Genomic DNA, 26,216 nt, shown 5'->3' on the forward strand with positions numbered 1-26,216 from the left:
GTGATTAGGTGAAGCAGCCCCATGGGAAAATGCAGTGCTGACCACTGGGAAACTAAATCTACCAGGGAAGATGGTCCGTTTTCTCAGCTGAGAGTACCTGGAACCTGATTCCCATGTGAGGATTTTAGTGGTAGCTGCTGTGGTATTTCTGGTTTCTGATGCTGCAGTGGCCCATTCATGAAATTCAGAGGTGCACAGGCACTTTTAGCCCACTTTAATTACTTGAGAGAGGGGAAAGTGGTTTAACAAAGGGGTCTGAAAAGAATGCAGATACCATCATGTGTCACATGTGTGGTGGTGTGATGAAAACATGGTTGTCTCCAGGTTGCAGCCTGATTCAAGTCATGTCTGGGGTGATTTAAGGACAGTCCTTTCCTGATTCAAGAATATCAATGATACATGTGAACATAAATCCCTGTTTGCTTTACAGGCTTCTTCCTGGGGTGAGCAGAAAATAATGTTTTTACATCTGTGCTTGCCCTGAAAGTATATTTTCAAGATAACATTTCTCCTTTTATTTGAAAACATTTCTAATTGATTTTACTCCTCTGAAAATATATTTCTTTCTGATAAATGTGTTCATTTGGAGACAGATAATGAATCCTGAGTACATATTTGTGCCGAGCTGATTGATGGTGCTGGATGACTTGCTCTCTCTTAATTGAATGCAAGTGGAGCATGAAAGCAAGGAAGTCACTGAGGTGTGAAATGATGTGGGTTTCCACTAATGAGGAGATAATTCTGCATGTCAGAGAAGTCACCTGCCTGTTGCCTTGGGGCTGTGATCACAAACACATCCTCTGTGACTCCACGCTCCTCAGATTTTCAGAATCTGGCTGTGCTACAGGATAAGTCAGGGATCATTCAGCATGTTGAAGGCCAAGGCTTTTCCCTTTCCATTCCTTGGGATCTCTCTAAAGAAAGATTGCTCAAGTTCTTTCTGCCCTAGTGTTTAACTAAAGTTGTGTGTTCCCCTCCATTTTTTTCTGCATGTATCCCAATGCTTGTTTTTAATTGATCTTTTTAACAGGGTTTTGCTGTGGCTGATTTCTGGCTTTGGATGTGTTTGTGATAGTTGGCATGGATTCACTCCTGGTTTGTGGCAGAAGCAGTAACTGATGGGCTGCAGTAAAGACAAAAGGCATGTTTGAGGCTGAGGGTTCAAATCCTCACTGATGTAAATTAGCAGAGCTCTTTGGAGGTCATCAAAGAGAACTGATTTACATCGACTGAGGATGTGCCCCATTCTCTGCTGGAAGCATTTGAGCTCAGCTCTGTGTTCACTGGTTGTTGCTCTGGACCTGCTGGTTATTGTGGTTCTGTGCTTGGTGATGCTGCCTCTGCTTGTGGCCTGGATTCAGTCTCCAAATAAAGGAGAACTCCCCCTTTTTCTCTGCTCTTGGAGCTCCTCAGTGCAAAGCACACAAACTGTGCTGAAGCAGATGTAGTTTGATTTATTTGGGGGTTTATCATCAGGAAATTTCAACTTGTGTTTTGCCTCTGTTTAGCACTCCTAGTCACAACTCCTGGGGAATTGATCAGTGCAGCCTCATTTAATCCTCCCAGTTATTTAACCACCCCCAGCACTGATTCTCCTGCTCTGCTTTTGGTGCCCCTTGACCTGCCCAGCTCAGAAGCCACTGAGCTCTTCATTACCTCAGTATAACCCCCAAGACTTTCAGGAGTTTCCCCCTGTGCTGGGCAGCACAGTGTGTGAGGGATTTGATCAGTTCTTTATCACTCTGAAAGACCTGAGCAGTTTGAACAGAACACAGGAATATTTTTGCTGGGAAACCATCGAGGAAACAGAAATCCCCAATCTCCCAGCTGGCAAAAAGTCCAGATTAACCTCCATGGAAGCACTCAAGGCCAGCTCTCTCGGGCCCTGGAAGCCATAGCTACTACAGGTATTTTCCATGGATTCATGAGCCATTTTGCTGCTTTAAAATACAGACCTTCATTTCCACGTGGCTGTTCCACTGCAGAGATTCTGGGCTTTGTAAGTGATGCATTTCCTCTTAGTTGGTTTATTCTTCCTTTTGCATGGGATAAAACTCTTCTTGTTATGGAATGAGAGCCTTGAGTGGTGCAGAAAATGCCCCATTCAGCTTTTAAGGTGATGTAGCATCAAATCTCTCTTCAAATTGCACGTAAAGAGAGATTTTGATGCATTTGCTATTGGTGAGGCATGTGAGAATAGCAAAATGCTGCAGGTGTTTGTCTGGGATGTGGTTCAAGTACAAGAAAGATTACAAGAGGTTTGCAGCGTTGGCATGGAAGTGGCAATGTCAGAGAAGAAAAAAAAAGATTGTAACACATTGGGAGTTACCTTTCTAAAAACGTTTTTTCCACCTCTTACCCCATTATATGAATTTCATGAGGAATTAAACCTATAGACACAAGGCTGAGATCAATAATAATCAAAGTACCAGCGTGTAAGTTCAGATCTGGAGACTAATGACTGCATTTGTCCATCTCTCAAACCCAAACTACCAACATGAGGTAAAATATTTACATGGAAACACACAGATCATTTCCCACCAACTACAAGGCCACAACAGCCTCACCTCTCAATGGTTTGTTCTCTCTTTTTTTTTTTAAGTAAGAAACATCATCCCTCGCTATTTATTGTGACAGTGGGTGTTTTGTCATCTCTGTTGGATGCTGTAATTAATGAGGCTTTTGGAGGTCTCCAGATTGGTTCATGATTTCGTGTGAGAATCTCTTGGTCCCTGGAGAGCATGAGGGGGTTGTGTTGCTTCTGTCTCAGATGTGCATGAGGAACAAATGGGAGGGAAAGGGACTCTGCATCTTGAAGAAGAATGAGCATTCTTCAGAGAAACCTGAATTGTTTTAACCTGTGCTGATCACTACGTTACTCATTATAATCAAGATTTAACCTTACTGTAACTTTTGTTTCGTTTTAATTTCAAGGAAATGTGTTTGTTTTCTTTGTTTCTGTTGCCACCAACAGATCATTATTTCTGATAACCAGTTCCTTTGTTGTCCTGCTTTCTCTTTTCCAGATAACAGTGATATTTTGACAGGATTCATATTTTACCTCAGTGAATCTCCTTTCTGTTCCTGATAAAGCCAGACAGCTCTGGATTAATGCATTTTTTTTGTTGTTGTTGCTGAACATCATTGTTCTTTCATAAACAATCTCTTTCCTTCCAGCAGGATGGGAAAAACTCATCAAAACTTTTTTGTTCCTGAGTCATAGCAATTGACTGATTTATTAATGAATCTCACTGAATATAATTGTGATACATGACTGCTCAACCTCTGAAAATCCAGCCCCAGTTGCCTCTGAGCAGTCAGACAATAATCACTTTGTTTTTATAAGGAGCAAATTTAGCTGAGTGATGCTGCTGAGCCTGATTTTCATTTATTCCAGAGCTCCTTTAACTCCTGTCATAAAATATGCAGAAAGCTTAAGTTGAAGTTTACAACTGGCAAATCAGATCCATTCCCCTTCCTGCAGCACCTCTTGAAATTCTTAGTCATGCAAAATGGGATTATTCAGAGGGACTCTGTTCTTACTATAGTGTCTATGTGTCAACAATGCAAATAAATGAGAAATGTGCTAGAAAGTCTTTGTAACCCTCAGGTCAATGGTAGCTCAGGTAGCAAAAAACAGGTATTACACTGTCATTTCCCCATGTCACTGCTGATGTTAAGAAATCAGTTGTATTTCCTTTGGAACAAAGGACTTTCTATCCTTACTGAGAAAATGACCTCAGCTTTCAGATTTAACAGCATCAGAGATTTAAGAGCTCTGATGGTTCCCAACTTCCTTGGCCACCCCCATGGTGGCTTCTGAGAATGTTCATCGCTGTGAATGCACATTTCAATTTTAAATTAATAGCTGTAACTCTGAAAATCCAACCTCCTGTGCCTGCAGGAAGTGTTTTGTGCACAGAATAATGTGATATAAGGAAGACAAATCCATTTATAGACGTGCAAACACGGAGGAATTTTCCTCCTCTTTATTGTTTTGTAATAGAAATAGTTTGGAAGCATAAACAGCATCATTCATGTGGACACAATTAAAAACATAAACATCTGAATCCCAACTGCTCTAAACTCAGTGTCTTCCTGTCCTGACACCACAGTTACTTCAGAATGGCAAACATTGAGTTGTTAGGAGTGTAGCAGAGTGATTACAGTAATATTTGTCTCATAGGGAGTTGTTATTAATGTTGGCAAAACACTGGCAGGTGTAAGATGGTTTCTGTGAGCAGTCTTTTAGTATTAACGTGGGTAATATTTATTATTACAGTTCTTTTCTTGCTTTTCTGTTTTGCCATGTCTCTAAAGAGACTTTACTTGTAGTTCTCTCCAGAGAGACTTAACTCACAGTTATCTGGGGCAGCTGAGAATGTAAATGTGTGTGAGGGCATCTCTGTGGAATCCAGTAACCCAGAAGATCATTAAAGAGTAGGACATCACCCCTGCCCTGTAACCCGAGTAACAGATTGACTCTCTGTCCTTATTCAGAGGAGGAACCCGAGCTTGGAAAGCTGTCAGTCTCCAAGGCTGGCTGGGATGGTTTCCAGCTCACCTGGACAGCAGACGACGGGGCCTATGAGAGCTTTGTCATTCAGGTGCAGGAGGCTGGGAACCCCGAGGAGAGCTGGAATGTCACAGTCCCGGGGGGACTGCGCTCTGGGAATGTCACAGGCCTCAGGGCCAACACCCCCTATAACATCACACTCCATGGGGTGATCAGAGGCCGCAGGACCACCCCTCTTTCTGTTGAGACCACCACAGGTATCTCTCCGAGTCGCTCCTCCAGTCCCGTGTTCTTCCCAGACAGGGATGGGAGCCAGAGCTATTCCAGCTGCTGGCTGGCTTTGCATGGGGGGCACTGAGCTCCTTAAAGCTTGGCTGAACATCTCTGGCATGGAAATGTCTCAGGGTCAGACTTTCCAGCAGGAGTGTCAGTGCCCTCGTGCAGCCCTTCCCCTGTAGGAATGCTTTCCCTCTTCCCAGCTAAGAATGTCTTGTTGTGTTCCCTTTGCTCACTTACCTGCTGGTTGGCACTAACACCAAACCCAGCTGGCTGTTGTACATGCTTGGAAAAGCCCAGGTTGCCTGGTAAAATTATAAAAATCCTTTCTCTACAGCCCAGATTATCAAAGCCAGGGAGTGTGTTTAGTTTTTTTTTCCTTCAGAAGCTTCCTCTGAAATTATGCAGTAGCTTCTGTGTAAATTTGAACTCAGGGGGGCATAGTGTGTGTATCTGCCTCAAGGGCAAGGACAAACATCTTCTACGTGTCCTCATATAGAAAAGGACACTAATTAATTCTTAGCAAGAGTAGTATCATATATCAAGTCATCTAAGGTCATTAAACAGTCTGATTGGGCTGAAACAAATATAATGCAAGAAGATCAAATTCAGAACTACCCTGGTATAAAACTAACCTGAAAGAAGGAAGGCCATCCTTCTGTTATCAGAATGTTGCCTGAAGCTCACCAAGAGCCACAAAAATAATTTCCTGGCTGTTCCTGTGAAAGGCAGCAGTTTTAAATGAGAGCTTGGACTGTGAGAGGTAAATATCTACTTCCATTTATCCTCGTGGCTCACTGCTCCTTCCTGGTGTTCTGATCATGGGTAATGAACAGAGTATGTATTAATTGGCACTAAAGGAGCACCAGTGGCTCTTCCTTCAGATAATTTCTTGTAGACAACATCTGCTGCCTCTGAGCTTCCTTGCAGACCTTGGCAACCTCCTGTCATTGTGAGGTAGCCAGAACTGGCTCATGCTTGATTTCCAAGCACATATCACCCAGCCCAGAAGGGGATGAAAGTCCATGTAAGAACTAATCAGAATTAAAACGTGAGATGCAGCAGAGCTTGATGGTTCCAACAGTGCTTTAGGCAGAAATGTGTCTGGCACCGGGCTCTTGCCTTGGGCTGTGTCCCACTAGAAGTGTTGTGCTTTGAGGGTTCTGAATGGGAGCTGGTGGCAGATTCCCACTGAAAACAGACCAGCCTGGCTGGAAAAACAAGGGAGCAGACGTCATGGGTGTCCTGCTTAAATCTGCAATGTGCTCTCTTTCTCTTAAACCAGTGAAAACAGCAGAGGATGCCCCGCTGAGGTTTTCCCTTCCCTTTCTGGGTCTGCTCAGCACCAGGCTTTTCAAAATTTTCCCTTCTAGGGCCTTCCAATTGTCAGAATTTTCTGCCCCTTCCTGTGGCTCTACAGGGATGTCCACAGAGAGGAGGAAACCCCAAGGCAGCTATCCCTGTTTTGCATGTTGGCTCCAGCTCCAAAATTACAAACGAGCTTTCATTGGCTTAACCTGAAAGGGGAAGTAGCAAACAAAACCCAACCCTTTCCTTTGGATAAAGCAATACCTCCAGTTTTACCTTCTCCTAAAACTGGGAGCTGACTTTTCCAAATGGATTCAGAGAAGTATTTTTTGCATCTGCTTTCGTGCTCAGACCTCAAAGATGTATGGCTGCTCCTGCAGATAAGGGGAACAGCCATGGCTTTAAAGCTTACTTTATTTTTTAGTCTTATTTAACAGTTTGTGCTGCTTTCATTTGATTTCTTCCCCCTAGTACCCATCTGCTTGTAGCAAGCTTTTACTCACACACCCCGTTGTCCAGCTTGGAGTGCTGCCAGCATGGGCAGAGAGGAGCATTTCTGAGCAGCAGGAGGAGGTGCAGGGCTGTCCCTTCTGACCAGTGTTGTTTCCCTCCTCAGGAGAGCACCCCGAAGTTGGTGAGCTCATGGTTTCCGACATTACTCCCGAAAGCTTCAACCTTTCCTGGACAACCAACGGGGCCTTCGACGCCTTTACTATTGAAATTATTGATTCTAACAGGTTGCTGGAGCCCATGGAGTTCAACCTCTCAGGCAATTCAAGGACTGCTCATATCTCAGGGCTTTCTCCCAGCACTGATTTCATTGTCTACCTCTCTGGGATCTCTCGTGGTTTCCGCACACAGGCAATAAGTGCTGCAGCTACAACAGGTACATGAACCTCCCTCGCTGCTAACTCTCATTTTTTTTAACTCTTCCTTACAGGTTGTGCCCCTTTCCCTGCTCTCAGCTCCCCCACCAATCCATTGCCAAACTCTCTACCTCATTGTTTGACACCTTCTAAGGAAGACCAGCCTGGGACCTTTTGAATTTTGCAAATGTTAATCCACCAAAATCCATCCAGCAAAGTCAGTCAGTCACGCTGTGCTGTGATTTCAGTCACACGATAAGGTTGTTCAAACATTAAGGTTGGGGCAACCTCCGAGACAGACGAGAAGCAAAACACATTTCCCAAGAACTAAGAGGGAGATGATTCATTATATTCACCCTTCAACGTGTGTTTGCATCTGTCACACAGCCCAGAGCAGACACTATTTGTCTCAGATAAGCTGATTTCTGCACACAGTTTTTATCCTGAGTCTCTAAATAGATGTCAGGCACATTTCAGTCTGTGCCAGCAGGATCCTGCAAGGCACATTCACTGCTTGAGTTCAGCTTCAGTGTTTTCCGTTTACATTGGATGAGAGATTGAAAAAGTCCATTTGACTTGATGTCAGTGACTGGAACAGTCAGGCATTTAGTTGTTGGCACACTGCACAGCTCGAGGTCTTACAGCTGACAGTTTTTCCAGAAAAGACAGGGAAGTCAAATATTCAGTGTGCTTTAGCCAAGGACAGTATGAGAGGCTGTACTGCAGGGACAGAAGGTGCAATCCCACTGTAGGCAGATAAGAGCTCACGTTGGGATCATTTAATATCTGTGCCAAGTTTTGCCTGCTGACATGATCTTAGGAAAAGTTGCCATGGCAATTTGTCACAGCAATAGGTTAATGTGGTGGATGAAAGCAGAATATCACATCTCAGCTATCAGGTAATGCAGTTTGAGTTTCCAGCGTCAGCAGACTGTGAACATCCTCACTGAATGATGGGTGGCATGTTCAGGGTGACTGCAGGGGTGATGATATGAAAAACATGGAGAAACTCAAGGCCAGATGACCTTTGTGACCACTGGTCATGTAAATTCAAGCTTCTATATTAATTTACTTTGTTGCTTTGGCTTTTAATAATTGCGATACATTTCCGTTTGTTTTTCTTCCCGTAGTAGAGGAACCTCTCCTTAGCAAACTCACTGTATCAAATGCTACCTCAGACAGCCTGTCACTCACGTGGGAAGCACAGGACAATGCCTTTGACCATTTTATCCTAGAGGTCAGGAACTCTGACTTCCCTTTGGACTCCCTGGTGCTCACAGTGCCGGGGGCCTCCCGGCGCTATGTGGTGACCAACCTCAAAGCTGCCACTAATTACACTGTCCAGCTCCATGGTGTAATTGATGGGCAAGGTGGGCAGACCTTGACAGCACTGGCAACCACAGGTATTTCACTGTTTCACCTTCCAGGTTTGCTTTGTATTCTTCTTTCTTTCGCTGTCCACCGAACTGCTCTAAAACGTGGCTCCAACTCATCATCGTTCCTTTGGTAAATTGTAGGGAGACCACTCTGAAATACACTGAGAATGCTCAGAAAAAGTGATCTGAGGCAATGGAAAAGGCTGAAAAAGTGCCCCCAGCATTAAGAGAGTGGTAAACCATGATTGGTTTCCTTATATATACACTTCTCTGCAAGTCCTGTGTATATATAATTGACCTGCTCCAGGTGGTTGATGTTTTTCGTGGAGCATCTTTGCACTTGATCCTGAATGAAGTTGCTGTTCATCCCACCCTCACTTGCCTTGCTGTGGGTGGGAGGCCTTCATGTCTTTCTCAGCCTGGAGAGGCACCTGCATGTCATTTTTGTTCTTCTTTCTTGAAACCAAATGTCTCCCAAGACATTTGCATCTCCTGTGGGAGTTTCGTGCAGCATGTGAGATGACCAACCAAAACTGCATGGGAGTGGTTCTGGTTCTGATGTTCTTCTCTGCCCAGTATTTTTGTGTGTTCCCAGAAGAGAGCAGGGCTCAAAAAGCAAGGTCTCCCTTTCCTGATGGTCATCCCACCACTCTCACTTGCATTGCTGCCTTTGAGTCTCTATGACCTGTCTTGTTCCACTGGATGTCACAGATTTTCCCGTGGTGATTCCACATGGCAGGAGATCACTAAGACTTGCCTGAAGAGATAACTTCAATTTGTGTTGCATGTAGCACTCTTTGGAGTCAGGTTGCCATGATGGGAACGTACCTGACTGGATGCAAGTGGCATGTGAAGGAATGTGGCCGTGCCAGGATGAGTTTGGAAAGGTTCTGTTTGCCCTCTCTGACTTGCATGTGAGGGCTCCGTGCCTGGTTTCCATGGACTCTCCACTCAACCCTGTTTGCTATGTGGATATTCTCATCCCCTCTATCTTCAGGAGTGCCATGCTTCCATGGTGACACCTTCTCTGTCAGCCATGAAGGCACTGATGGTCACTGGTTGGTAGCATGACCTCTGCATGTGTCCTTAATCGGGGCCACTTGCACTCACCTCTTCCTACAAAACTCCAGGGAAGAAGGAGGACTATTATTTAAAAGTCTTGCCATGAGGGACAGGAGTAAAAGTTGGAACATCTTGCAGCAGTTCATGTTTTAGTTAAGAAGAAGATTTCATTCTTTCCTTATTCTCTCTGTTGGTGGGATGCATCTTTCTGACTTTTCTCCCAGCATGAATCACTTAAATAGTTGTTTTTCTGTGTCTCACTGGCTGCATTTCCCAAGGTGTTCTTGGTTAGTACTCAATTGGCAAAAGAAAAAACAGTATAACTCAGCTCAGAGAGCAGCCACAGGATTCTCTGACCATCTGACTGCTGGGTCGTGTTTGTGCTCTCTCTGTGCTTTAATGAATCTTTAATGATTTTATGCTGTAAAACAGAATGGGTGAGGAGCTTTCCCACTCCTGGAGAAAAAATTCTTCCCCTAACAGGGGAGAGATGTGATTTTGACTTTCCTCCTGCAGCAAAGTCTTGGCTTCTTAAGGAAGCGACCACTGAAGAGTCAGAAAGGAGAGCAACAGCAGGGCTGTTTATTGTTCAGACTATCAGATATTCCCTGATTGTGCCTAATTAGAGGATGAGGAACACCTTATCTGTGGAGCCCAGGGAGGTTTTGGTCTGAGATTAGTGCTGAGATAATCACTGTTAGGACTGAAACCCTTCATAAACTTCAGGGTCCAAAAATAGAAGTATCTACAACTCCAGGCAACAGAAACACTAAACAGAAGCTGAACTGGGATTTCAAGGATTCCTGCCTGAAATCTACTCTATCTATTTTGGAATTGCTGTGGGTTTGTATTCCCATCAAATCCCCAGCGTGGAATTCCTGTAATTTGTAAGGTTTAACCACAGAGCTGTGCTCTGTTGGTGCTTCTGTAAATCAAGCCCACATTTCATTAGGCAAATTGAGTTTATTTAAGAAAATTGAATGAAAATATAATTTTAAAGCCAGCACTAATTTCAGTGGCTTCTTTCCAAAACCTGACAAAGCAGCTCTTGCAATGCTTTTTTATTTTTATTATTATTATTATTATTATTCAATCACTGCAAAGCAAGGCTAAAAAGTTCTGAGCATCTCTGAACCTCCTGTGCTGATCCCCCCAGCCCCTCACAGCGTAACTGTCTCTTCACCTGTGTTCCTTTCTCCCTCAGAGGCTGAGCCACAGCTGGGCACCCTCACCCTCACAAACGTTACCCCTGACAGCTTCAACCTCTCCTGGACCACCAGAGATGGGCCCTTTGCCAAGTTTGTCATTCCTGTTAGGGATTCCCAGGCAGCTCAGGAGCCCCGGGATCTCACGGTGTCGGGGGAAACCCTCAGCACCCACATCTCAGGTCTCCTAAATTACACTGGCTATGACATTAACATTAAAGACACCACCAGGGCAGGTGTTCACACGCAGCCCCTCACTGCTTTTGTCCTGACAGGTACCTGCTTAAAGCTTTGGAATCTGTCAGCTCGAGGAAATGAATATCCTGCTATGGATAATGGAAAGGTCTCTAGAGAGCTGAGCATCTCGTCCAGTTTCTTTGCAAACTTAGGGCAAGGAGGGGTCAGACCAGGCATGTTGACCTTAAATAAATTTCTGGGAGCGGTACTAGGGTAAAGTGAGTTAAAATGTCAGGTTGGATGGGGCTTGGAGTAAAGGCCTGGAGCAACAGGACAAGGGGGAATGTTTCAGATGAGATATTAGGAAGGAATTCCTCCCTGGGAGGGTGGGGAGGCCCTGGCACAGGTTACCCAGAGAAGCTGTGGCTTCTCCATCCCTGGAAGTGTCCAAGGCCAGGTTGGACAGGACTTGGAGAACCTGGAATAGTGGGAGGTGCCCATGCCCATGGCAGGAGGTGGGATGAGATGATCTTTAAGGTCCCTTCCAACCCAAACCAATCTGGATTAAGAGCCCTCTGGAGTCTTTCTCACATGTCTAATAATGTTTTTAATGCCTGAAGCTTGAGGGGAAAATTTGCATGTGCAGTTGCACCTGAGGGATCCCAGAGAGACCTGGATTTTAGAAGATCTTCTATCCCATGGCGTCCCCTCAGCATGTCCCTTATGTCTGAGTATTTTTACCTGAGTTTTGGCTGGGATCAGCCTCCTAAATGAGTGAATAAACACCACAGAGTTCACCTTCTATGAATCATGTGGCCAGTATGTGCTACTGGAAAAGAATCATAGAAACACAGACTGGTTTGAAAACTGGGATTGGGAGAGGAGGCTTCCCACAGCAAGGGAAACATGGGACACCCTGCTCAGCAGGAGGATGTGCCAGTGGCTCACAGAAACCTGCTGGTTCAGAGTGTTGGTGTCACCCAACACCCATCCCAGGAAAATCATTTCAGCAGTGTGGGCTCAGTATTTGTTTACCCACCCTCCCAGAGACAAACCCAAACTGTGAGTCTTTGGGATTGCTTCATTATAAGTGATTAAGATGCAAAAACATCTCAAAACTGAGTGAATTCGAGCTGAATCTCTGGCACCCAAATGTGTAAATATTAAAACACGAGGAGCTCCAAATTATAACACTTCAGGAGGGAATTTTTATGCCAAATTCCAACAACATCAGTTTCAGTGGTTGTGAAACCTGAAAACCAAACCCAAAGCCCTTTTCAGGAGAAGGTTCTGTCTTTAACTAACTGGTATTTTCTTAAGTGAGTGGAATTTGAGTGGTTGGAAGATGGGATGAGTCAGATCCTGAGCCAACAGAGCAGGTTTGACAAACAGTGTAAAGAAACACAAGCAATGCCTGGGCTGCAGGATCAAGGCCAGGGCTTAGCAGAGCAAGTTGATCTTCCTATTTGACCTGTCAGATTTTGAGTGAGAAAAATACATTGAGAATCTTGTGAAATTTCAGCCTTTTTTTTTCCCTGAGTCTTGGTGGATCAACTTTGAAGAGTTGATCCCTGTCTTTTACCTTTGACTAAAGTCATGCTGATGTGAAAATTAAAAAAACCCTCACTGGAATTTCTTTAAGTTGTCAACATGCCCCACTAGGTATGACCCTGACAGATTAATGTCCTGCTTCTGGCATCTCTGACCCCTCCACCACTGAAAATTAAAGCTGGGGATATTCATGTGAAGTAGAGAGGTAAAGGAGCAAAATACAGGAGCTGTGAGTGCCAAAGTTGAGACTTGTCCCTGAAGCACTGATGGCAGAGATAAGTGGAAGGACATGAAAGATTTTGTACAGCATTTCTAAGGCAGTTTTGGTTATAACTGTCTCCCAGTGCATGTTAACAGGAGAAATGAGCTTGGAAGGAATTTCAATGGAGCTTGAGTTGAGGTGCTGAGACACCCTTGATGAAAATGAAAAATTGAGCATCTAAGTGGAGACTCCATTGAAAATCCTCATCCTGTGATCCTGGCTCTGCACTTCTATTCAATCCATGCTTTGGGGGAAAATGTGGTGTTTTGCTTGGTGGAACCTGTGACACTTTCTAATTCACGATATTTTTCACTTCTTTTTTTTTTTTTTGTGTGTGTGTGTGTTTTTGCACCTTCCCTTCTTTCAGAGGCCATGCCCCCACTGGGAAACCTCACTGTGTCTGACATTAACCCCTATGGGTTCACAGTGTCGTGGATGGCATCGGAGAATGCCTTTGACAGCTTTCTAGTGGTCGTGGTGGACTCTGGCAAGCTGCTGGACCCCCAGGAGTTCCTCCTTTCAGGAGCCCAGCGCCAACTGAAGCTAAAAGGCCTCATAACTGGCATTGGCTATGAGGTTGTGCTTTATGGCTTTGCCAAGGGGCACCAAACAAAGCCCCTGAGCGCTTTGGCTGTCACAGGTATTTTGATATGAACAAATTGTTCTCCTCCACCCTCTCTTGCTTTCCTTCTCCCGTGGGAGACGTTTCGTGCCATCCATTTGCAAAGCAAACCTTGGCTTTTGCATCCTTCTCTGCATCGTGGCTCCACGTAACCCCTCGGGACTGGCAGGTGCACCAGGGGAACTCTGGTCCTTTTAACTTGTTTTCCTTTCGATTTGATGAGGGATCCTGTAGAGGAGCATGTTGGGGCTTGAGGGGTGAAAGTGTCTGGTCTTGCAGGTCCTTCTAACCGAAGTCTTTCAAGAAGAATGGCTGCATGTCTCGTTAACAAGAACAGGAGCTCCTCTTGTTAGCAGCTGCTGGGCACATCAGCATTCTCCAACAACATCAGCATCCTCCAACCTGCCAACCATCAGGACCTTCAGGAGGCCATGGATCTCTTGCCATGGCCTCCTTCCTTTCCCTCTCTGTGTGGGTTCCACCCACAGCCTGTCGAGTGTGGTCGTTGCCACCCGTAAAGTTGGCATCTCTCTCCACACAACAGCTCATTTCCAGCCACATCAGAGCTGCTGTTTTCCAGCAGCACTTGAGCTTCCTTGGAAAATCCTTGCAGATCCTCTGGCCCCATAGCCATCAGTTCTCATGTGCACGTGCAGCAGTAAAGCTGGGGGTTATCTGCTTGGAGGTTTGTGAGAAAATAAAGAGGAATGTCTGTCTGTGGAAGGAGGAATTGCACTGGAGATGCTGTAAGACAGGAGCAGCTCCAGCAGCATTTCTCTAGGTAATGAGGCCTGAGCACATTGAGTTAAAGATGTTTTGCAGGTAATTAATATTTTACGGCTCCTGGGATCCTTTTGAGTGGGTTCATTCACTAAAGACAGTAGGTCTTGCATTTGGATTGAAGTGTGCTGTGTGAGGGATGTGGATTTTCATGATTCCCCTTTGCTGCTTCAGCAGTTGTTTAACAGCAAAGGACTCATCTGACCAGAAGCATCACAGATGCCAGAAGTGCATGAAACAAGGGGTTTGCATGGAGAAAAAGACTCTTTCCAGTGGCTTCTGTGTCGTTCTAACAGAGAGAGGCCTGACAGTGTTCCAGGCATGCCTGCAGTTCTATAACAAGCTTGTTTTTATTGTACATGAAGGTGTCACATAGGTAGGGAGGGAAAAATGCACCATTAGCATGTGTAACTTTGCATGTTGGAGACAAAGGTTGTATGTCCATGCAGTGGATTTGCTGTTGGAGAGTGAAAGCTGGAATGGGCCTGCCCACACTCACATTTATCCCCTTTGGTATGTTTATAACACTAATAATCTCTTTTATTTTATTTTTTTTTCACTAGCTGGCAGATTGTTTCCCTTGCTTTGAACTGTGGTTGGATTCTTGCAGTGTGCTATAGCCAGGCCTCAGGCAGGTCTCTGATCAACTCATTAAACCTCCATTTCTTCTCCCTGCTGCTATCTCCTCCTTTTTTTAGAAGCAGAACCCGAGGTCGACAACCTGCTGGTTTCAGATGCCACCCCGGATGGATTCCGCCTCTCCTGGACTGCAGATGATGGGGTTTTCAACAGTTTTGTTCTAAAAATCAGGGATACCAAGAGGAAATCCGACCCACTGGAGCTGATAATCCCAGGCCACGAGCGCACCCAGGACATAACAGGGCTCAAAGAGGGTACTGAGTACGAGATTGAGCTCTATGGACTTAGCAGTGGACAACGTTCCCAGCCTGTAAATGCAGTAGCAACCACAGGTATTGTCTTTGCAGTAGGAAAAGTGTGACCCATTAATTCCTGTTCTTTTCAGCACCTCTCATTTTCACAGCCAGCTCGTGCTGTTCCTGAGCTGTCTCCTGCATATCTCTTGTCCACTGGCTCAATGTGGTTGTTTATAACCAGTCTCAGATTCTGCAGCTTCATCACTGTCTATTTAATATGGTTTAATTGAATTACTTTCATGATCTGGAATTAGGCAGCAGAGTCTGGCAGTTAAAGCGCTGTCTTTGAGGGCCAAGAAATATTGTCTCTGCATCAGCCTTTTTCAGCGATTTCCTGTGGCTAATTACATCTCAGCACTGCACAACAATTTACCTCCCTAGAAAAGAATTATGACAAAATGAATTTACCAGAGCCACTGAGAAATTTTATTTATGCCTTGATCAGCAAAGGCCTAAGCACCATTAACTTAGAACTGATCTTACCAGTAGCAACATGTGCTCAATAATTCAAATTGACTTGAGTTTCTGGCAATATCTAAAAGCTCTGATTTGGGTTCATAATTGAAGCATTTTATTTTGGCACGTAAGAATGAAGTGCTTTTTTTTTTTCCCCACCAAAGTCATGGTTTCATTTTGAAACATATTTAAACCTAAAGCAAATGAATCCGTGTCCCATGAGCCAAATTCACTCTTTTAAAAATTCTGAGCTTGCTGATACGAAAAAGTGGTTATTTCAAATCTGCTTCATTCCAGGAGGAGGGGACAGGAAGGGGACAAGTCTCTGAGGGGAGACCTTGCCAGGGTCTGCAACTTCCTCACAAGGGGCAGCTCTGAGCTCTGCTCTGAGTGAGCAGTGACAGCACCCAGGGAATGGCTGGAGCTGTGTCAGGGCAGGGTCAGGTTGGATCTCAGGCAAAGGTTCTTCTCCCAGAGGGTGGTTGGCACTGACCAGGCTCCCCAGGGCAGTGGGCACAGCTCCAAGGCTGCCAGAGCTCCAGGAGGGTTTGGACAATGCTCTGATAGACAGAGTGGAATTGTTGGGGTGTTCTGGGCAGGGCCAGGTGTTGGACTGGATGATACTGGTGAGTCCCTTCCAAGTCAGGATGTGGTTCTAAGTTCAAAGTTTAGTGTGTGAGGAAACCAACAGGAATCCCTAAAAGGGGTATTTTCCCAGCTGTACCAGAACTCCAGGTAGCACCCAGGGAAAGGGCAGCAACAGCTCAGTGTTGAACAGCTTTTCCTGAAACAGCCTCCTGCTTCCCCCTGATTCTGAGGCCAGCACAGAAAGGCACATTTGTGCCCAGCTCCTCTGAGTGCCATCACATCCCTTGGATGAACAGCCAGGGCACACACTCACTCACCCAGACATTTACAGGAAGCAGGACCTGCATCCCTCACAAACCTCTGCTCTCTGGGCTCCTGCAGCTGGACTCCTAATGGAGAGGGATGTTTAAAGTCCACTGCACTTGGGAGCACCATGTCCCCATGTTCCCTGACTTCCAGGATATTTATGGTAAACCAAGAGTTATCATGTTCCTCATGACTACATTCTTATTCACTTCTTTCAGGGAGATTTATGGCACCTCCTGAAGCCAATAGCCCAAAAGATGTTTGTCAGCTGGAAACAGCCCACGGATAATTGACAATAGAGCTGGAGCCACAAAAATCCAGCTCAATAATTCACACTGCAGGTTACACCACATTTGGGTGGTTGGGCTGCCAAGGCATCTAACTAATTTCTTTTTTAGGAGTTGATTATTGCACGAACATATGTATATTTATAGCATTTCCAGTGTGGTTGCAAAGAAATATTTCCAGCCCTGAAGGGGTAATTCAAACAGGCTTGTATTCAGCCACACTTGATTCTGGCCTTTGTAGAAGTGAGCAAGGAATAAATCAGCTAGAAAATCTTTAGCTTTAGTAGAGAAGATAGTAAAATAGCATTTTTCTATGTATCCTGTGTTGGTCCTGCAGCTGGTACCTTGCTTGGAGGCTGAGATGATCTCCTTTCCTCCCATCACACCAGGAATGTGATGGGAAAACACTAGGAATGGGAGCTGACAATAAATGTCTTCCCACACCCATCACAAGGAGTTCTTCCTCCATAATTGACTCGTGTGTAAAAGTGAACAGCAACAGTTTCCCCCCAGAGCTGCTGACAATAATCCTCTTTAGGGTGCTGATGATACCCACTGTCCCTGCCCTCTGCAGCAGCCTGGCATTTTACCTTCATCAGTCCTGTGATGTAAAACATTGTAAAATCACTGCAGTGCAAGGCAGCAGCACACAGACCTGCAGGGTCTGACCAAGGTGGCAAAGGGGGATTTGCTCTCAGTTGGTGTCTTTCAGAAATCCCTCTGTAAAATGTCAGTTAAAGTGCATTTCATCCCCCACTTGGGACCACAGCCCAGCTGTGGGCCACTTCATATCCTCTGTGGGAAATATGGGTTTCATGCTGCTACTTTCCTATTCTCCTGATGATGGTTTGCCACACTGTGACAGCATTTTTCATCTGAGGTGATCCCAGAGCAATTCACATGCTCTTTATACATGATAAATGCAACCTGCTGCTTCCTGCTGCTTGGGAGAAGAAAGCCAGTGAACAGCAAACTCTACTTTGTTGGGAATGAAAGAACAATTAACAAACCCCATTCCTGATGAATAACAGCCATGGGGGCTTTAGCAGCCTCCCAGGAAGGTTCTGTCTCTCATACAGCTCTGGGAGAATGATGCTGGAGGATAAAGGTAATTAATTACCTGTACCTGCCCAACAGATGAGCTGAGGTCCTCTATGAGTGACAAACCAGAAGCACACTGGCCATTTTCTCTGCCTGCTTCATTTTGGCTTTCAGGTAGCTCAAGAAGATGATTTTCTTTGCTTCTTTTTCATTTCTCTGTGCTCAAAGGTACTGCTCTCTTACATCTCTGGGACTCATTCCAAGACTGATGCTCTGATGGTCCATTAATGGACTGGTTTTTGCCAGGTTCTCTCCCAGGAAAGTTGCTGCTGTTTGTGGAAAACTCACATAGTCAAAGCTCTTCTTACCACTGTTTGTTATGCACCTGGTACAGAAAACACTCATGAGCTCCGTGGAATTGTTCCCAGCAGAGTCCAAGTGGGATGGATTGGTTATTTTATGTCCTGGGAAAGGCTGGAATTCCCCATGTGTGTGAAAATCGAGTGCTGGTCCATCTCTTTGATCTCCAAAGAGCACTTTTCTTCAGCCACTCAGGGCACCTCTAATGTGAAGCCAAATCAATGTGATTTTCACTTCTCTCTCTCGCTCAGTTTTTCTTTTTGCTCTTCAGTTTCCTTCAGACTGCCCTTCAAACAGGAGCACCTTTGTGTGCCCTGTAGCCTTTCCAGCCCCACCTTGCTTTGTTATCTTTAATTCTTTTCTTCCCTTGGCTTTTCCACGTGAGCAAACCCCACAAACACAACATGTCTGCTGAGCTCCAGAGGAATAATTTACATTTCTCTGCAGAGCTCAGTTGTTTTTGTTTCCTTGCCTTCCAGCTGATTTAGTGCAAGGCTGCTGGAGCTTTGGGGACACATGGAACAAACAGCCCTCTGACTCTTTCCCTCAGACACGTTCTTTCCAAGCTATTTCCAGCACAGTCCCTTTTCTTCCCCTCCTCTTGCCCCCCTTCCCCTGCCCTCAGCCTGTCTCCACTCCTCTTAACATGGCTGATGTTTGGTATCTCTCCTCTTTGTGCTGCTCTGTGTGTGCTATTTAATTTTTTTTAACACATCGGGGTTGTTTTGGTTACAGCCAAAAAAGCTGGAAAGTTTGGAAGTGTAAATGTAAACCTTGGAGTGACAGGTCCCTCCACCACATCCTTCCAGAAGCCCTTTCCATGCTTGTTTTAGAGGAGCTTAATTAGGCCTCAAAGTGGAATATTTCAGATATGTGTTGCTTTCATCTTAAGTTTGGGTCATTTTGGTAAAATTTCAGCTCTGGGACTCAATGGAAGGTCTAAAAATGATCCAAGTGAAACTGAGGTAGAAAAAGCACTTAAATACAGTATTTCCTGGGTAATAGAATGGCATTTCTGTACATGTTCCTCCATGTTTTGTTCTAACACTGAAATCTCTGTTACTTTTACGTAGGTACATGTTGTATTTTGAAGTTAGGTACTGCTGCAATGGTCCTGAAAACAGGAGAATTTAGACCAAACAAGTTATTGCTGTAATAAAGTTGTATTTTTGAGTTCTGCACTGCTGCAATGGTCCTGAAAACAGGAGAATTTAGACCAAACAACTTATTGCTGTGATAAAACCATGACCAGTTTGGTGCTCCCTGCATTGGTGTTGTTTAGGACAGAATTTCGGAGCTCTTGGGATGGAGGGATGAGACAAATCAGTATTCCAGCACTGAGGAGTGGTGAACAAACGTTTTACCTTCTCTTTCTGTGTGGTGTGTTCTCCTCTGACAGTCGTGGGGTCTCCCAAGGGAATTTCTTTCTCGGACATCACGGAAAACGCTGCCACAGTGAGCTGGACCCCCCCCCGCTCCCGTGTGGACACCTTCAGGATCTCCTACGTCCCCGTCACGGGAGGTGAGTGACCCTGAGGAGGGGCAGCGAGGCAAGAGGGGGAGCAAAAAGGGTTTGCTGTGCTGCCATCCCCCTCTCAGTGCACATCCCAAAGGATTTTACACAGATCACCTCTTTTCCCTGCACCCCAGGAGGGTGGGTGTGTAACCAGCAGTGCCCCCATCCCATGGACAAGGCTGGTGAGGGAGCTCAGAGGGAGGTGCTGGAATGGTTGTACTCCTAAAATGTCTCTGTCTGAGCCTCCTCCTGGTTCCAAACTGTCTCATTATTTTTCAGGCACTTTATGAGCTGAGCAGATTGGAAAAGATGGCCCTTGGAAATCATAATCCGTGGTTATAAGAGTTTTCCAGCGCAGTGATTTTACTTAGTGCTCCTCAGGGTTGTCTCATCTCACCCATTATAGCTCTGGTTTAGTGTTCAACTTTAAAAACTTCCTAAACTTAAACCGATTTTTAGCATAATTTAGGGACATCTCTAAAAGGAAACAGCTAAAGAACAAACACTAGAGATGTCAGGAAAAAAATGGTCATGCTGTTGACAGAGACAATTAAAGATTTATGCCCTCAGACAATACAAACTATAAGCACATGTTTAATCTTAAATATATAGTTGTTCCACAGAAGAAAAGGAATCTACAGTCATAGAGTTGGGCACTTGTCTAAGTGCTTCCCTGGAATAAACCCAGAATTTGAAATAAATATGTGTCCTGGAGTCTTCACCACACATACAGCACCTCTTAAAATACTATATGGTATATCCTTATTCAAAATGAATTGGGTAAAGGGGAAATGTCCAGCCCTTATCAGAAACAAAGCAGGTCTAAACTTCGAGTCCTGTCCTTGCAGGTGCTTGAACTTCCATGTGGAGAGTGCTGTGTTTTCTTCTTACACCTTGCTTTTGAAATTAGATTTTTCCGAACAGAAATCCTGAAATCACAAACTGGTTTGGGCTGGAAGGGACCTTAAAGCTCATCTCATTCAACTCCCTGCCATGGGCAGAGATACCTTCCACTAGAAATGTCACTTTTTTCTTCCTGAACACAAACCAATTTCTTAGATTTGGGTGTTATTGCATCAGTGTTTTGCCCTGAGGCTGCTCTTGGACATCAGTGATTGTAACTAACTGGGAAAAGTCTCCTCTTCCTGTACAAGGGCATAATGTCTTTACCTAGAAACACATCCTTCAAGCTTTTCCTGGAGTGTTGTGTCACTAATCCCTTGGCATTTGGCCTCTTCCCAGGAACTCCAAATGTTGTTACAGTCGATGGAAGCAAGACAAGGACCAAGCTGGTGAAGTTGGTGCCGGGTGTGGATTACAATGTCAGCATCATCTCTGTGAAAGGCTTTGAGGAGAGTGAACCCATCTCTGGCATCCTGAAAACAGGTAATCCAGAAGGAGGAAATAGCAGGTTTTCAAATGTCTCACCCACAGACCCACTGAGATCCCATTTTTGCTGCCCACACAAACCCTGAGAAGCTTCTTGCCCGCTCCTCCCTTGTGCCTTTGCATTTTAGATGAGCGTAGAACCTGTAAGTTTGATCAGGCTCCCACCTCCTAAGTCCTAAACCAACTTGTTGGAATACAATTCATGTATTTACAGCCCTAATTCAGCAGAAAAAAAAACCCCAGCAGTTTAATTAATGCCATTTTTGAGATGAGGGAACAACCATGAGACCGGTTTCTGCTGTGGAGTCAAATCCACATCTCCCGTGTTCCAGCCTGTTTTAAGCATAAAAACATTCTCTCTCCTGTTTTTTTTAATTCAATGAAACTTTAAATATCCCTGCTGGAAATGAGGCTCCACTCTGCTCCTGTTGACCCCTCCCTGCACCCTTCATTCTTTATTTTTGGGGGTTTAACAAACATCCAGAGAACTGAAGCAAGGAGCAAAATGATGAGTGTCAGAAAATAACAGGAGATTTGTAGCCCATTCCAGGTGTACTGGAGGTAGAGATCCATCCTAATTCTGGGAGAGCATAAACCCACGGGAAAAATAGAGTCTCACAAGGAGTCAAGGCAGGACATGGGGGGGTTTTGGGTGGTTGGCAGGCTGTGGGATTGATTTATTTCAAACTTGCAGAGCAAGCTGCTGGAAGGTCACAGTGGCCATCAGTTATTGTCACTTTAGTTATTTTTCCCAGCTCTGTCTCCTGAGTTTGCTCCAAAAACAGCCCAGATTTGAGAGTGTGGAGAGAAATACGTCAGCACTGACAGAGCTGTTGAGATTGATGGTATTGAGGCTGATCTGAGAACATGGTTAGTTCTCTCTGTTCCCAGTGTTTCATCTCCCCAAGCATCGACCTCCCTTTCCAGTGGAGGCTTTTGGTGTCTCTTTATAGACACTGACGTCTGCCCCGATGAGCTGCACAATTCCAAAGGGGATCATAAAAGCTGCACCAAGGCATTTTCCACCATATATTTACAACAAACTCGAGACTATTTGTCAGATTTCTTCAATCTGTTTTTTTTTTTCCAGCTCTGGACAGCCCCTCAGGCCTGGTGGTGGTGAACATCACCGACTCTGAGGCTCTGGCAACCTGGCAGCCAGCAATTGCTGCTGTGGATAATTATGTGGTGTCCTATGCTTCTGAGGAAGGTGAGAAGAGTCAGGGGTGGCTGGGGAGATAAGGGTTCCAGCTCTCAAAGTGTGCTCAGGAGTAGGTGCCAGGAAGATCAGAGAATCACAGCATATCCTGAGTTGGAAGGGATCCTCCAGGATCATCCAGTCCAACTCCTGGCCCTGCCCAGGGCACCCCAACAATGCCACTCTGTCCCTGAGAGTGTTGTTCAAACACTTCTTGAGCTTTGGCAGCCTTGGGGCCATGGCCAGATGACAGGGGGCTGTTATTTGAAGGAGGTGCCTTGCTGGGAGCATTTTAAAAACACTCGTTTTTGTTGAGCACTTTCAATTCAGCCACAAACAGAGAGTAGTGAGATTCCTGCAAAGCAAAGGTGGTGTTATAATTCCTGTGAACACTAGAGAGTGCTCATACTTTTGGATAAAGGTCTCTGGTGTTAATTCAGAGCCAGCAGAGGTGTCAGCACAGAGCTGGGCTCCGGGCTTTTACTATTTTGCAATTGCACCCAGCCAGTAAAAACACAAATCAGTGAACAAACCAGCAGAGCTGAGCACGGCGTGAATGTCTGAATGATGCTTCTCTTCTCATTTTCTTCTCTTCATCTCTTCTGTGTTTTCTTCTCAGAGCCAGAAGTCACCCAGATGGTGTCAGGGAACACTGTGGAGTATGACCTGAAGGGCCTGCAGCCTGCCACCGAGTACACGCTGAGCGTCCACGCGCTGAAGGACGCGCAGAGGAGCGAGACCCTCTCCACACAGTTCACCACGGGTGTGTCCCAACCCCCTGACACCTCTGCCAGTCCCACCTCCTGCAGGGACAGCTGCCACCTCTGCCAGTCCCACCTGCCTCTGCTTGGGTCAAGTCAGGCAGCACATTGTGCTTTTTTCACTGCAAACCTGGGTGTTGGCAGCGTTTGCATCTTGTTTGCTCTGGTGGAAGCCCAGAGGTGGTTCTGTGTCACCAACTTTAGAGACTCTCACACAAAGCAGGAGCTTTTCTCTGGGGTGCCAGTGTTGAAGGTGCCCAGCTGGTTTTCCATGAGCATCAATGAAATCATGGATATTCCTCATTTTCCTGACTGTACTTGGCTTGTCCCAGGGCATTAAATTGAGAGCCAGAAGCTGAACCACCCCAGTCGAGAGTTATAATCACAGTGGAGAAGGGAATGTGTAGCCAGACCAAGTATGAAAAGTTTTCATCTTCAAAAGAGTCATCATTAGTACCAAAGTTTTATTTAATTTCATTTAATTTTATTTATGTATTCTCTATATAAATATATACAATATATTATATATATTTATATAATATATATACAATATATATACTATATTATATATATAGTATACAATATATAGTATACAATAGATATATAAAATATAAAATATAAAATATATACATTTATATTATATACATATATATTATATATATTATGTATATTGTACATATATTGTATATATATTGTAATAAAATATATATACCATATATTGTATATATATTATATTATATATTGTACATATATTGTATATACATACAATATATATACAATATATGTACAATATATGTAATATATATAATATATATGTATATAATACACATGTATATAATGTATATGTATATATTACATATTTATAGTATATAGTATATAAATATGTTATATTTGTATAGTATATAATATGTAATATTTAATAATATTATGTATAGTATATATTATATAAATCTATATTTGTGTATAATTTATATATTTATATAAGTACAACGTATTTGTTTATATATCAATACCAATCAGTCTTCTTGTGTGAAATAATGAAATGCACAACTTTGTTTCCAAAAACACTTCCATGCAACTGCTTATAAAATTAAAGGCCTGGGACAAACCAATATATTTACTTAGATACAGTAAATACCTTTATGTTTAACCCCCCCAATGGCAAAATCGCTTTTGAAGCACCAAGTTTACACTGAAATGTTTTTAATTTCAAATTTCTGGGGAGGAAATGTTTGCTTTCCTGGCCTGTTTGAATATGCTGCCCATAAGAGAGTCAGTGTGTTTAGTTCCTTAGAGATGTGACTGTGATTGCTCTGGTGTCTCCCCCAGGTCTGGATGCTCCAAGAGATTTAAGTGCCACTGAGGTTCAGTCAGAAACAGCTCTGATGTCTTGGAGGCCTCCCCGTGCTCCAGTCACTGGGTATCTCCTGATTTACGAGTCCATTGATGGCAGAGTCAAGGTACAGCACTGGCAACCAAACCAGAGGGGTTTTGCCTCAAAACTGGGCAGCAGAGATATTCTGAAGTGTCCAGCAATAGGATATAATCATGTGCCTTAAATTAAATACAGTAAAATGCTAATTACCTCTTTCAGGGCCAGACTGAACACAAATGCATTTAGAACCTGCTTAAGTACTTTCCTACATTATTCCCTGGAACAGGAGCTGAATTTTGACACTCATCTCTCCACAATGCAGATAAAAGCACAAACAAGGGTTTTCCCTCATTCCAAACCTGTGTCATGGAACAAACTCACACACCCCAGAGGATGGCATTCCCCTTTCTAATCTCAGGAGGATCCATCCCTGGGGTCTTCTAAGGCAGGATGAATCACCTTTGGAAGTGCCTCTTGTTCTCCAATGATTTTATTCTGTTCCTACATAATTAGATTACACCAAGTGCTTAAATATGAACCAGGTGAATTCCAAGGAAAAATACACCCAATTTTGGATGCTCAGCCTGGTGTATCAGAGACAGTTCTGAATTCCAGGAAGGCAAATTCCCTGCACATCAGTCTTTCACTGTGACAGAAAAACAGCCTTTGGAAGACTGGAGTGTAACATTTCCTTGTTCTAAAGGATGATTCTTCCCAAATTTTTTATGAGTTTGCATGTTAAAAGCATGTAAACATTCCTGCTGCCTTGCTTTTAAACCACACAGCTCGTGCATTATGATGGGGAAGACTCATTTCCAGGCAACTTCTATTGAACTTTTAGGGAAAGTCAGCTTGATAAAAATCTCACAGGAAGAAGTGTGTATTAATAGTTTTGTATTGATAGTTTTGTGCTAATTAACCTAGATGGTTAAAAATACCATAAATAATTGCCACAAAAAGTGATGTGACAGCCTAAAATATGTAACCATTCTGGTCATTATGCTTTTTTTTTTTATTCTCTGAGGTCTCTCTGTATTATTTTTCCTCTCCCTAGGAAGTCATCCTAAATCCTGAGACAACTTCCTACAGCCTGGCAGAGCTGAGCCCATCCACCCAGTACACAGTGAAGCTCCAGGCCTTAAGTGGATCCCTGAGGAGCAAAACAATCCAGACTGTTTTCACCACAAGTAAGGACTTTAGAGCACATGCACAGCTGAAATAATCTAAATTACTGCTCTCAGGACAGAGCTGAGCTCTGCAATAAGGACAAACAGACCTCTTAGACTGAGTTTAATCCTGTTTTTATTATGCACTTGTAGTGTTGGTGCAAAGTCTCTAAAGTTCCCCCTGAGTTGTCATCTGCTTTCCCCAGACTGGCAGGATGAAATTCTTTACTAATATTCATCTCTCTCATCACCTCTCTCTGATAAAACATCCTGCCTTTCCTATGGGAAATATCAAAAGGAACTCTTTAAAATCCAGCTGACACCCTGATTTTCCTCTGAGCTGTGAAAACAAATCAGTGTTTTGAGCTGAAATGAAGCAAACCACGAACACAAGTGAGTTCAGTGGTCTGAGGAGATGAATTTCCAGGCAGTTTGTCCTCCTCTTTCTGGGATGGGTTGTCTCAAAGCCACACTGCTCCAGCCCTAACAGGACAGCTCTCCAGGGAGCTGGATGCAGGAATAAATTGGTTTCTCTGAAGGTCACTTCCCAGCTGACATTGAGAAAAAGGAGTTGTTCTGTATTAACTGTGACACTCTGCCTGTCATTTGTCTCACTTTTCACAGTTTCCAGCCTTCCAGGCCCAGCAGGACCTTCAGCCATTCCCATTCCCCCTCCTCAGCCCAAGGACTGATGAAGTGCTGATAAAAGTCACACAGCCCAAATGTGCTCAGTCACTGCATGTGTAGAGCAGGAGGAGCTCCACCAAGAGCCCCCAATGCACAGAAATAGGAGGAGAATTAAATCTGGGGCTATTTAGCTGATGTTTGGTAAATTGA

At 44.2% G+C, this 26,216-nt stretch overlaps 1 protein-coding gene across 4 annotated transcripts in view; it reads left to right on the plus strand.

Moving 5' to 3' along the window:
- The window catches only part of TNC (tenascin C), a 47,979-nt gene that overhangs the window by 13,886 nt on the left and 7,877 nt on the right, over positions 1–26,216 (plus strand). The window contains exons 10-18 of one of the 4 annotated variants that reach the window (XM_027649960.1): positions 4,501–4,773; positions 6,717–6,986; positions 14,700–14,972; positions 19,374–19,496; positions 20,733–20,876; positions 21,970–22,089; positions 22,697–22,840; positions 24,168–24,298; positions 25,268–25,400. In XM_027649960.1, coding sequence (XP_027505761.1) covers positions 4,501–4,773; positions 6,717–6,986; positions 14,700–14,972; positions 19,374–19,496; positions 20,733–20,876; positions 21,970–22,089; positions 22,697–22,840; positions 24,168–24,298; positions 25,268–25,400 — 1,611 coding nt within the window. The remainder of the gene's footprint in view (positions 1–4,500; positions 4,774–6,716; positions 6,987–14,699; positions 14,973–19,373; positions 19,497–20,732; positions 20,877–21,969; positions 22,090–22,696; positions 22,841–24,167; positions 24,299–25,267; positions 25,401–26,216) is intronic. The other 3 variants (XM_027649961.1, XM_027649962.1, XM_027649964.1) reach the window with 3 other exon arrangements.

The sequence above is a fragment of the Corapipo altera genome, unplaced genomic scaffold (genome assembly GCF_003945725.1).
Source record: "Corapipo altera isolate COAL_440 unplaced genomic scaffold, ASM394572v1 268, whole genome shotgun sequence".
In the NCBI taxonomy this organism is placed as follows: domain Eukaryota; kingdom Metazoa; phylum Chordata; class Aves; order Passeriformes; family Pipridae; genus Corapipo; species Corapipo altera.